General features: G+C 45.0%; 1 protein-coding gene across 2 annotated transcripts in view; it reads left to right on the forward strand.

Moving 5' to 3' along the window:
• SUSD1 (sushi domain containing 1) overlaps positions 1 to 13,659 on the forward strand; it is a 521,732-nt gene that overhangs the window by 240,211 nt on the left and 267,862 nt on the right. For both annotated transcript variants that reach the window (XM_069238712.1, XM_069238719.1), the window contains exon 11: positions 10,674 to 10,853. In XM_069238712.1, the coding sequence (XP_069094813.1) occupies positions 10,674 to 10,853 (180 nt within the window). The remainder of the gene's footprint in view (positions 1 to 10,673; positions 10,854 to 13,659) is intronic.

Consider the following 13,659-nt stretch of genomic DNA (forward strand, 5'->3'; position numbering starts at 1 on the left):
AGCTCTGCCCCATATTGTACTGGCCCCACAGCCTTCCTATCATTTACCTGAATAGCAGCTGCTTCCAGTTCCCTAAGAGAAGCTCTATGTGCTTGCAGCCAGGCACCAACAATTTATCTGTGCTAATTTCCCATTATATCAACATGGGGTTGCCATGACATATTTCCGGCCAACGTAATACCTAAATAGTCAAAAGTGTTGACTCTCTCAAGGACATCACCACCCAGGAGAAGCCTACTCCTAAAGGACTTGTGCGGATTAATGGCCATGAACTTCGTCTTAGAGGTGTTTATCACTTAACCCCCTTAAGTTACAAAATTCCTCCAATCTAGTCAATAGAAGCGCAGGGCCTGCAGATGTTTTCACTACCAATAATATGTAATCCGCAAAAAGAAGCGTCAATATTTTATACTTGCCAATAGATGGAGCATCTGCAAGGGGTATAGAGAGGAACTTGACTACATTATTTAAAAACAATGAAAATAAAGTGGGGGTTAACACACACCCCTGTCTGAGTCCTTCATCTATCTGTATTGAGTCAGTTTTTGACCTTGCTCACCCCACTGAATAACTGCCTGGTTGTCTTCATGCAGACAAATAATTACAGGAAGGATGTCACCTGGCATTCCCATGTCGTATATCACGCGCCCCACTTTTTGGTGCGGGACCAGGTTGAATGCGAACTTCACATCAATAAAGGCCACATATAGACTGCCCCTTCCTATTAGTACAGTTTTCCAGCATAGAAGCATAAAGTAGAAAACTTGGCCTATTGTGCTCATCTTCGCCCTGAAACCTGCCTGGTAAGGAGTCAAGAAAGGTGTTTTGATCATCGATCCACTCTTGGACCTTGACCAGAACTGCACGACTAAATACTTTCTGCCCTACATCAATGAAACGTATCTGCCTATAGTTACTGTGGCAGTCCCTTGCCCCTTTTTTGTATAGACCGGCACTGCTTCTGCAAGCTTCCAGGAGACAGGAACAGGCGCACCCTTAGCAATATGATTTGCCAGCACTAGAATGTATTCTGCCCAATTCTCTTTACCGTGTTTAAATAGATGGGCCCGGTGCTTTGCTGCTCAGAATAGTGTCAATAGAGGAATTGATCTCGCTCAAGACGAAAATGTGTTGATGTCTATAGGGGACAGTTGGTAATTGAAAAAGAAGAGGCTCTATCAGTGAGTCACCCGAATAGAGAGTTTTAAAGTGGTTAGCCCACACAGTCAAGGAAATCGCATGATCCGGCAGAGAGACTGCCTCACGACCCCCACTGCTGACCAAAGCCCTTGTGCAGGCATCTTTTAAATAATTCTTACCACCTTTTTTCCTCCCATACTTTTTACCATGTATCTGGGTTTGCTTATAGGCTTTCCTCAAATTACTTATACCACCCAGGACTTTGAGCCTAATGGCCTTTACTAACTCAGTCCTAGCCTTCCTACAGCTCTTATTATACCACTTGGCATAATTTTGTGACTGCTTTTTGAATCTTACTGCCAGGGCCGTACAACGCTGCTTAACACCCCCAAAGAGGGCTGAGTGCATGGTAGCAACCTTATACCATCTCTCAGGGGTAAGCGACTGCACGTCCATCTCACAAGTAGCTGTTTGTACCTCCCCAGTTATTCTTACAAGTCTGTCAATTTTTGGGACTACCTGGGGCATTTTAAGGGGTGCCTGTTGTTTGTAGGGAGGAGTTCTAGTGTGTGGCAAGGTGGACGAGGATCGATTGCTCAGACCCAACACATTGAGCGACAAACATAATGGGTTATGATCACTCTCTAATGTCTCCCCAACTCCCATGACAAAGTGCCAAAATTTGAGGTCAACCTTTTCATTTCCCTACTTTTGATCTTCAAGTAACATTCATTTTGGGCACGCAATTATTTGGAATGGTAAATAATGAACAATCCTATGGAGGATTAGTGTTTCTTCTTCTGGATCAAACTCTGGAAATCACGTCATTTTCACATTGCAAGATAGGAACACAGACAGTCACAAAAGTGTAAAATTCTGAAATTGTGAGATGTATTATTAAAGTATTTTCACAGCACATTTTACCTAACAAAAAAATGTATGAAAGCGCTGACATTCCAATTATGAACTGTAGTAGCAGCTCTAATTTTTTTCAGAAAATTGAGTCCAGCCACTGAAGACAGGTGAATGAAGCCTTTTTGGAGGGCTGGTCTAAGCCTTTGTGCAAAAATATATTGTTTAGACCCGTCTAGCATCAAAAGATTGGAGTTAGGGCCATTTTTAGGATGTGCGAACCCACCTTGCGTCAATGAGTTGCAAGGTAGGCACCCCCATACTAAACATGAAGCTAGCCCCCCAGCGCCATACTTACCTCCTGGCGCAGAAACAACGTGCGGTGGGAGGCGCTCCTAAGTAATGGCGCTAAGCTCACTTAGCGCCATTATTTAATGCCTGGGTCAGACCAGGCGTTAAGGTGCAGGTAGGCCCATTTCCATGGTGAACCACCATGGAATGGGCACAAAGATGCCCACCCCAAGCCCCAGCAACACCACCACCCACTCTACAGGGCCACTACAGGAGGAGGGAGCCCATCCCAGGTAAGTTCAGGTAAGTGTTTGTGTAAGTGTGTGGTGTGCCGTTGGGGGCCCCCTACATGGGGCATCCTGCCTGGCATTGAGTCACTTATTTATACTTTTTTTGTGCTGCCTTTGCATCATTTTTTGACGCAGAAGCAGCGCAAACTTAGAAAATACAATTACATTTTCTAAGTTTGTGCTGCTTTTGTATAAAAAAATCACGCAAATGCGGTGCAAAAAAAGTATAAATATGGTCCTGGGTGTTTTGAGCTTGCCCAGGAGACACTGGTCCCCTGTGGTGGGCATTGGGGTGTGGGCATGATTCCTGCCTAAACGTAGACAGGAGTAATTTTTGGGCTACTTGTGCATGAGAACATGGCGCCAGGCTGACTAGTGACAAAAAAATGTCTGCTACAGCCTAACGTCATTTCTGACCCAGTAGAGATATTCCACCTAACACCATCCCCCCCGCTAGCGTCTTTTTTTGTGACGCTACCTCTTCCTTAGCACCATTGTGCGTCATTGCATAAATATGGAGCACGGATGGCTTTAAGGAATGGGGTTAGCAGGTGTTTAAAAAAATGATGCACAACTTTGTTAGCGCAGTTGTTTTCCATTTTTCATAAATATGGACCATAATCTATAGCTTCATGCCCTACGTCTCTCGGATTTTTCTAAAATCTTCGCATAACTTGCATTGCTGTTGACTAGGGTTAACTCCTATTACCCGGTGCAATGATGTACGTAGCGCTTGATATTTTGTTGACCCTTTTTTACTTTCAATCTTTACAAATGTATATCTCCATTTCACTTAATCTAGTTCTCCCCATTTTCGTGACATTTTGACATTTTGTATTTTCCATTTTATTTCTTCTGCCTTCATTGGTTTGCGAATTTTAATAATTGTTTTCTTGATTTAAAGTTATTTCATTACTGTTTAAATACTTTATACACATTTTCCTTCAAGAAGTACCACAGTTACAAGGGATAGTGTCAGGATTGCTCAGGACGCTTACTTTCCTTAACAAAGCACTGGTTTCATTAACTTTGTTGAAGCCAATACCTTGCTCTCCCTCCAAACAATCCTGTATCTCACAGGTGTGAATAATATTCTAGGAATAAATAACTATTTTTATTTTTCTGCCTTGTAGCCTCTTCAGTTAAATGCACAATTTTAGTTTATAATGATCTTTCCAAGTGACAGTCTTACGAGCAGCCAACTATCAAGTTTATAAAGTTTGTGGTGGCACAAAAATCTTCTATTTTTATGTAAGTACTCAAATGATGGCAATGTGGCTTTTGTGATAAATGGTCCAACGAGCAGACATAAAACATAGACCTTTTAGTAGAGTGTGCCAACTTGCCATGAAGTGTGATAGAAAAATAAACTAATTGGAATAATTGTTAAGACATACTGTCCTCGCTCCCATCTCTTGCCAAAAGGTTTGTGCTGGTACATTATGTTGTGGCCCTGGGCGGGGTGCTAAAGAGATTATGGCCCACTTTTTAATCTAAATATTTAGGGGCATATTTATGGTGCCCCTAGCGCCACCTTGCCCCACATTTACGTCATTTTTTACACAAATGTGGCATTAATGTGGCATTTCCCATGCACCATAGTTACAAAGTGGTGCAATACAAGCATTGCGCCACTTTGTATACCCTTGCGCCACATTATGCCTGTGCCAGACATAATGTATACAAGGGGGGTGTTCTCACATAGGGAGGTCCAGGAAAATAGCACAGTGAAATTTACTGGTTTTCACTGCGCAATTTTTAGCGTCATGGTTAACGCCTACCTAAGGCAGGCCTTAAGATGACACTCCCATTGAAAACAATGGGCCTCCCTGTGCTTTGCTGCATTAGCGCCATAATTTATGGTGATAATCGATCAAAGCCCCACATTAGCGCCATAAATTATAACGCTAATGTGAACATGACTGCCGTGGTGCACTGTATTATAAATATGGTGCACACGTGGTGTTGTTAAGGGGATGCAATGGGGCGCTAAAAAAGAGGCGCATCATGAATGATGCGCCACCTTTCCATAAATATGCCCCATATTCTGCGTCATGGACTTTGATTCAGTGCAGCACTAGGTCTTGCGGAAGTGACGTCATACACCCTTTTAAACCCAATGACTTCTTATTCCAGACTTCACCTTCCACAGCCTCACACTCGCTACTAAAGGGCTAGGCGACAGGCAAATAGGGAAAACTACAAAGGTAAACAGTGATACTTTTGTGAGCGCTCAATGCACTAAGCTACCTTAGTAGCTGTTAGTAGCTACTATAATGCGTTTTCTTCTGATTCCTTGTCTCATGACAAATGTTTATGCACGCAAACAGCAATAACGTACCACCATCTGTGACACAGATTTCACTCAACCATCTAAATTAACATCATTAACATTATTTCGACCCTTAAACATAAAAGTCAGGAAGTTGGTAAGGAAGGAACAGCTATGAAAACAAATCTTAAGGAACTTCCTGAGTTACAGCTTACAGCATTCACAGCTGTGGAAGGTTCAGGGAGGTGTCTGATGGCTCACACTCCCATCTAACTAAGAGTCCCTTTATCTAACCAGCCTCTTTTTCCTGTCATTGTGCAGATCCTTGCCTACCCTCATTTAATGGTAATGCACAAAATCAGTGATGTGTAAAATGTGAAGAAAATATAGCCAGAATCAGATGGTGTTTTCCATGGAGGTAGAGCTGGACTGGCCATTCCGACATTTCCCTATGGACACTAGAGGAGTCATTATGACCCGGGGGTCCTCAAACCGCCAGTGTTGCGTTGCCGGTCTGACTGCCACGAAAGCAGTGGTCTGACCGAATTGGCGGCGGTCTGACTGCCACTTTACGACCGTGGGGTTGCGCCACGGTCAGACCACCAGCACCACCAGGTTACCTCCACAGGAGGGACTGGTGGTGCTGGCGGTCCTAACCTGCCAGGGCAGCGCTGCAAACAGTGCCGCCCTGAGTATTACGACCCCTTCTCTGCCAGCTTTTACATGGCGGTAGTAGCGCCATGTAAAGGCTGGCAGAGACGTGGTGTAGGGGCCTCAGGGGGGCCATAAACTTGGCATGGACAGTGCAGGGGCCTCATGGCCAGCCTCGTCGCCTTTTCACTGTCTGCAACAGCGCGATGGGTGCTGGTGCACCCTACGCACTGCAGCATTGCCGCCAGCTCAATTATGAGCTGGTGTCAATGTTGTAGGCTGTTTCCGGAAACACCATTTCTGCCCGCTGAACCAGCAGGAAACTCCTAATGGGGCCCGCAGGAAGGCAGCCGCACTGGAGTCAACCTGACTGCGGGATTTTCGTGGACGACCTTTTCCGTCCACCAAACTCATAATGACCCACAAAGTGATGAGGCAGCTTTAATTGCTATATGGGCTGTAAGGATCCAATCCTGAAAGCGCTTAGCCAAAATATTTGAAAAATTGTACATTCATTTGTGCTATATGGCCCTATTTTTCCAAAGAACCATCTGCGGGAGACACACTCCCCAACCCACAGTATAGGGTGAGGCCTACTTGTTACGTTCACTCATGTGGTGCAGTGTGGGCTCATTTTGGGTCTGTTTTGCATCACTTTTTTGACACAACCCGATGCAAAATCTATACCAGGATTCAGTTAGCCATGCAAACCCGATTTGCATGGCTTTAAGTGGCTTCCTAAAAAAAAGTAATGGAAGGGCACTCCTTAGCACCACCTAGTGTTACTTTTTACCAGTGGGCATTCCCGCACATCCACCTATGGATTTTGATGCAAACCTGATTCGCTTACGTCAGTAAACCAGGGCTGGTGCCAAAATGGTGAAACTATCTGAGGCTGGCGCAACGAGGAGAAATAGCCTTATTTCTCCTCATTATTTCCTCTTTGTATGCGTGCTGCATTATGCAGAACCAATACAAAGATGAGTAAGCCCCAAAAGTACATTTTGGTGCAGGAAGGTATCCTGTTCTGCACAACAAAACTCCTGCCAACAATGCAGGCACGCTTGGACCATGGCGCAAGGGTGCCACAGCTACAAGTGTGCCAACACAAGGAGAGAGCTGAACAGCACCATTTCTTTGTAAATATGGCACAGCTCAGCTCTCTATCCTTCACACAACGCAGCGCAGCAGCTTGCCTTGCCTCATTTCATGAAAGATTAGTAAATCTGCCCCTCAGTGATTAATTTATTCAGTGGCTGCAGGTGATGGGCCCCGGCACTCATTTTTGGGGGGCAAAACTTATTTTCCATCATTTGTCTCTTAGATCCAGAGCAAGAGAGATATAGGAGGAAGCGAAAAACAGGAAAACAGTGACAAAGAGAGAAAGCGCGGATGAAAAAGAACCTGTAAGAGTACTACAGAGAGACAAGAAGTGCGGGATGGAATAAAGAAGGATAAGGTGGAATCAGGACTAGACTGCCGTGGTGTGCGGCAAACCCAGCGTTTGGCAGGGCCAGAGGTTGGCTCCTTAAAAAGCATTGATCCCCTGCTCTCATGTATTTATTTATTTCTGCATTTTAAGCACGTAGCTCATTACAACATTTTTGCAAGAGTTTAATGCTTGTGAGGACTTGAGAGTTTAGAAACATTGCTGGAATATATGGCAATCTCATTCAGAATGTCCAAAATGTTCTCCCATCCAACTTCTTGCAGACTGGAGAGCCACACTTTTGTGAAAATTTACTTGTTTTCAGTATTCACAAGCTACGAGGTATTAGTACGTTTACGACTGTGGAGACTCTGCAGTCAGAAGAACCCTGCACATAAAAAGGAAAGGCCTAACTTGGTCTTCAATACATTTTGGGGCATATTTATAAGCCCCTAGCGCCACCTTTCGCAACATTAGTGTCATGTTTTTTTACTCTAATATGGCCCAACGGGGCCATAATCCTCGCACCACACTTACAAAGAGATGCAATGCATGCACTGCGCCGCTTTGTAACCCTTTGCGCTACATTATGCCTGCGCCAGACATAATGTATGCAAAGGGGGCATTCCCCCTGTTAAGGGGGGCGTACAGTTTTTTACAGCACTTTTAACACCCGCTCAGAGCAGACGTTAAAAGGGGGCTTCTATTATTTATCATGGGCCCCTATGTACTCTACAGGAGTAGTGCCAACACTTTGGTGCTACTCCTGCAGAGTACATCATTAGCATCATGAAAAATTACGCCATTGCCCCTACCCTGTGCCATGGTGTGCCGTATTTTAAATACGGTGCACACATGGTGGCGGTAGAGGGGCGGTAAAGGGTGCAAGAAAAGTGGCGGTGCACACAGTACAGGGCAACTTTTCCTAAATATGCCCCTTTGTCTCTCTGGAGCATTTGGTGAATCACAAAATCAGATTGAATTTAGGAATTATAGTTTCAAACTTTGGGCACTTTCTGCCTAGGGAGGAGGTGGCAAAGGAAAATGTAGGTTTTATTGGAAACCCAGGGGCTCTATTGTACAGCGCCCTAGAGTGCAACAGGTGCTTGTGCCTGCTTCTTGCTCCCCAGGGAATCTTTGGGGCATATTTATACTCTGTTTGCGCCGAGTGTGCGTCAAAATTTTTGACCCACAATCGGCGCAAACCCTGCCCCATATTTATACTTTGACGTCCGACCCCGCGGGCGTCAAAGTTCCACCATGTGCATAATTTTTTGAAAGGGGGAACCAGCCTTGCGTTAATTATATGCAAGGTAGGCGTTCCCTTCCAAAAAATGACTTTAAGGCCTGTGCCCCATATTTATACTCTGACGTCATTTTGACGCACAGGAGGGGGCAGGCCTTAAAAAACGGCGCACAGCCTGATGGGCGCCGTTTTTTAATGCCAGGGTCAGGGCAGGCGTTAAGGGACCTGTGGGCTCAGAAGGAGCCCAGAGGTGCCCTCCCATGCCCCCAGGGACACCCCCTGCCACCCTTGCCCACCCCAGGAGGACACCCAAGGATGGAGGGACCCATCCCAGGGAAGTTGAGGTAAGTTGGGGTAAGTATTTTTTTCCGTTTTTTTTTGTGGCATAGGGAGGCCTGATTTGGGCCCCCCTACATGCCACTGTGCCCAATGACCATGCCCAGGGGACATAAGTCCCCTGGGCATGGCCATTGGGCAAGGGGGCATGACTCCTGTCTTTGCTAAGACAGGAGTCATGTCAATGGAGGTTGGGCGTCAAAAAAAATGGCGCAAATCGGGTTGAGGCCTGAATTTTGCCTCAGACCTGACTTGCCCCATTTTTTGGCGCACAACCCCCATTTTCCCATACGCCAGCGCTGCCAGGTGTGAGTAATTTTTTTTGACGCACACCAGTCCGCAGTGCCGGCTAACGTCATTCAATAAATAAGGCGCCCGCATGGCGTGTTGGAATGGCGTTAGCCGGCGGTAACATTTTTGCCGCACAACTGCGTTGGCGCAGTTGTGCGTCAAAAAGTATAAATATGGGCCTTAGTATTATAGAAGTGGCCGCAAATGCATGTGTGGCCCCTTTTATAATATGGATGTCGCTAGTGTACATTTTGCGCTGGCATGATTGGAGGATGTGTTCCCTCGTTTCTTCGGGGGTGGCAAATGAGGCATCCCTATGACATTTCACCCATGCCATATTAAAGACACAGATGCAATTGCTAAGACAACATCAGAATGCACACTGATTGGGTGCCACATCGGTACCACACAGTCACTGCACCCCGAAGGGTGCTGCATGGGAGAGACTCGCGGGTTTCCAATGGAGGCCCCGGGCAACATACTGTAGGTGGCTGCAGTAATGCATGGAGCCACTTCTGGCAGATTCCTGTGCCCCTCCAAAGAGAGGCCAGTTCACCATTAGGTAGATATGGGTTCACGGATTCAATCTGCGGATCTCGCTTTCAATAATGAGCTATGTGGGCTCAGGCCTACAGTTTGTGCCTGTGCTGAGTAAGTGCATTTTTGTGTGTAATTGGACTCACTGCGATGGTCTGCGCAGGGCAGCTAGTTAAAAGTTCATGCAGCACTGATGGGGACAGTACACGGTGTGCACCAGATATGTAATTCGGGCCCAGGTGTTCTCCCTGGCAAAAAATGTGCAACATTTAGTTGCTGTACTAAGTTGATTAGGAAACTCCTTCAACTGTGAGCATATGGGATACATGTGAAACGTGTAATGTTACCCATAAATGCTCGTCTATTCCTTAGCATTTCGGTGTTCAGAAAATAATTTCGTTTATTCAGTGACAAATTAAGTCAGGTTAGTAGTGGCAATTTTAATTTCTGTCTATGATGATAACTCCAAGGGCAGACACCAGTCAGGGATAGGTAGTAGTTAGGGTTTATTATTAACTATTAACTATTAACACTGGCTTGGACCTCAAATGTTGGCTTTTTTTGTTCGTCGAACAAGCTGACAAACATGATACTAACTTTTGGCTATTGGTGTCCCACTTCATCAAGTTCATAGCAAATGCCCCTCAACACCTCCAGTGACCATTTGTGTGCAAGATTGACCCTACATTTATACACTACCTTCTCCTATAGATAAGAATAGAACAACTGAACGTTTAGCTATTTGGAAAAAGGTGGTAAAACCATAGACAGTAAAAGCAAGATGTGTTGAAAGTCAATTAAAGCGGGGATGTTTTGTATGGTGTGCCGATTTGTTAAATCCTGCAGGGGAAAGTCAGTCAGCTTTGGTGACAGCATATGTATTGCCCAAATCACCACACAATATTGGTTCGGTTGGAGCACTCTGTAGGATTTTAGGGGTGCCGCCAAAAGATCATGTTGCGATATTTGCCCACTCTTAGAGGTAGCAGCACCGCACTTGTGTCTGCAAAGATCTGCATTATAACCTTCTCAATTCAACAAAAGGTTATTTACCACAGGTTTGGGTGGCATCTGGATGTCTGCCTCCACTGACAAAATCTAACTTTTGTTTCAGTTACAAAAGTAATTAGGTTTAATGTAGTTACATGTTATGACTGGTGATTCATTCTGCCAGTCCATACACCTGGTGACAATTTGGCTGTTTTGGTGTTACTCTGCTGGTCAGTAGCCTTCATTCTACTTGGCCTTTGTAATCAGAACTGTTGCAGCGTCCGAGCCATGGATACAACGACCACAATTGTGCTGAATGTTTACTAAAAACTTGTTTTCCCTTTTCAGAGATAGACTGTGGAGCACCTCCAGTGATCCCTCACACCAAGATGATCTGGAATAAAACCACAAACCTCGGGAGTGTGGTGGACTACAAATGCCTTGATGGGTTTCACAGTGTCAGAAACAGCAGTCGCTCCAGGTGCACAGCGCACAGAAGCTGGGAGAACATCACATTTAGCTGCCTAGGTATTGCATTGAATTATAAGATTTATATTGTATTTCACACCCCTGATAAGGTGCAGAATGAAGAACATGTGTAGGCAGGTAGTATGCTACTCTGTGGGAATACTATGGATGAAAGAGGTGGACTCTGCATGTGACCTTCGTGGCTAGACTATGATCTGGTGAGTTGGTACCAGAGTTGTGCTCTTATCGTGTTTTTGTTTTTTCACATGGATTTGTTTGAAGAAACAAATGGGTGTAGCACTTAAGTATTACATCTAGTTTTTGGAAGGACAAGAGGTGTGTGAGTACACTGTGACAAGTGTGGGAAGGGTTTTGCTGTTACGCCTTCATGACTGCTCAGACCACCGTAACACAAGCATGTAGCTTCATCTACATACGGGTGTTGAAAGAAGTGTGAGACGAGACGTGTTTATGCATGTGGATACCTACTATCCACAGAGAGGTCTGTGACAGTTTAGGCATATTGTTTAAAGTATGAAGGAGCTACCCATAGGTAAAATGTGTTACTTTTGTGGGTGCAGTGTAAATCAAGTGTTATATATGCTTTCCAGGCCACCCAGGGCTATTGGTGCAGCATTCCATAAAATAGCACTGAAGTTAGCTAAAATAAAATGTACTGGGGCGAGATGTACAAAGCATTCCATAAAATAGACATTATGCAACCAGTCATTGAATATATGCTTGGAGAATTCCCTTTCAGTGGAGGGAGCAACCCACCGAAACATGTATTGTACGACACACAGCATATGCCCATTGAATGTGGCCTCTAGGGAGGGGTGTGGAGGTCATGGGTGATAACTTTCGAAATTCTCTTTCGATCAAGTATAGAATATGTTTTGGAGTCCTCCCAGGGAAAGAAGAGGAGCAAGGCATTGTGTTATGGAACTAGTTATAGAATGTGCTGTGATAATCCCCCCATGTGCAAAAGGGAGCAATCCACAGGAATGGGAACTGTATGACCAGGGCCACAAAAGCAGCGGATAACCCAGATCCTTGATTACTCTGAGGTGGGACAAGACACTTTTTGTTGTATTGGATATTTCTTACAAGTCTTAAATCACTACATTCGATGTATGCAACAACCATATTTGTTCGTTCAGTCACGTCTCTGACTGAGAAACAAATACCAATACCAGTGACCCCCACTCACCCTTTTGGTGTCATCCTTCATCATCGGGTCTCATCCTGGTCCCTATAAACAAGGCTGGGCTCAATCATATTCCAAGGAGAATGGTTAAACTTTTTCTTAATGGGCTCTACATGAGCATAGATAAAAATACCTGAAGGTCTGTAAAGTATCCCTTTATTTAGGTGCCTTTGGTAAAGTTAAAAGCAGATACAATATGGGTGTTTTGTAAAGAGTTTAGTGTTGTCACACTCTAATAATTAGTTGACATGTTTCAGTCCTTTGTGGTTAGGCCACTATGGGTCCGCTGCTTTCGTCAGGACATATGTGTATATGCCCTGTAATGTTGATTTCCAGGTGTCAAGTCCAGTTTGGTCAGAGTCTCTGTACGCACAAAGACTACATATGACATTGAACATATACACCAGGGCCCTGATTTATACTTTGTGGTGCAAAACTGCACCAACGCAGTTTTGCACCAAAAAGTTCAGCACTGGCTTGCACACTTTCTGAGCACCAGCCGGGCAACATGTTTATGGAATGGTGCAAGCCTATGCAAAGGGTAGGCTAGCGTAAAAAAAAAAATACGTTAGCCGGGTAGGGCTGGCAGTATGGAAGAAGGGGGTTTTGCACCAAAATATGACGTTAGGCCGGTTAGAGTAAAAAAAAATGACTCTAATCAGCCTTGCTTCATTTTCGGACGCAAAACTATCCATACAACATGACTCCTGTCTTTGAAAAGACAGGAGTCATGCCCACCACCCTGATGGGCAGCACAGGGGACCAGGGTCCCCTGGGCATGGCCATTGCACCCAGTGCCATGTAGGGGGGCCCACTTCAGGGCCCCCAATGGCACTTTAGAAAAAAAAAATACTTACCTCTACTTACCTATACTTACCTGGGATGGGGTCCCCCATCCTCCGCTGTCCCTCTGGTGTGGGTGGGGGTGTCCCTGGGGCCTGGGGAGGGCACCTGTGGGCTTATTCCATGGTATTCCACCATGGAAATATGCCCACAGGTCCCCTAACACTCACCCTCACCCAGGCGTTAAATAATGGTGCAAAGCAGGCTTTGCACCATTATTTGACCCCTCCTCACCCCAGTGCGTGATTTTAGCACGGGGGATAAATATGGCGCTAAGGCCATAGAGTCATTTTTTGCATGGGAACGCCTACTTTGCATCTCGTTGACGCAAAGTAGATTCCACATCCAAAAAATGACTTTAACCCTATAAATTTGGTGCTAGACGGGTCTAGTGCCAAAGTAAATAAATGACGCAAATTCAGGGCAAAACAAGTATAAATATGCCCCCGAGTGCTTTCAGAAATGTTGACCTAGCAGTGCATTCTGCCAGTTGATTACCATTGACTTTGTGATTTGTAACTCACATTTTCTGGCTTTCTATTTCCTGGATTTGTTTGCCTACAGGCTCTCCAGGTTTAGTTCATCCCTCCCATTGCCTAAATCGTGTTTACTGCATTCTTACTCAAACTCCCTCTGTAAACAGGCTTTTGAATCTTGTTCTTATCTTGTCACATTTGCTTTGCATTCAAAGACTGAGGTCAAGTGTCAGGTGCTGCCTTCTGAGGGCTTGTGGTTACTTTTCTTTATCTGACTTGAAAGTGAGAGGATTTATGTGACAATCTTGCTGGATACTGGGGGTAGGAAATAGATTTTTTC

The sequence above is a fragment of the Pleurodeles waltl genome, chromosome 1_2 (genome assembly GCF_031143425.1).
Source record: "Pleurodeles waltl isolate 20211129_DDA chromosome 1_2, aPleWal1.hap1.20221129, whole genome shotgun sequence".
In the NCBI taxonomy this organism is placed as follows: Eukaryota; Metazoa; Chordata; class Amphibia; order Caudata; family Salamandridae; genus Pleurodeles; species Pleurodeles waltl.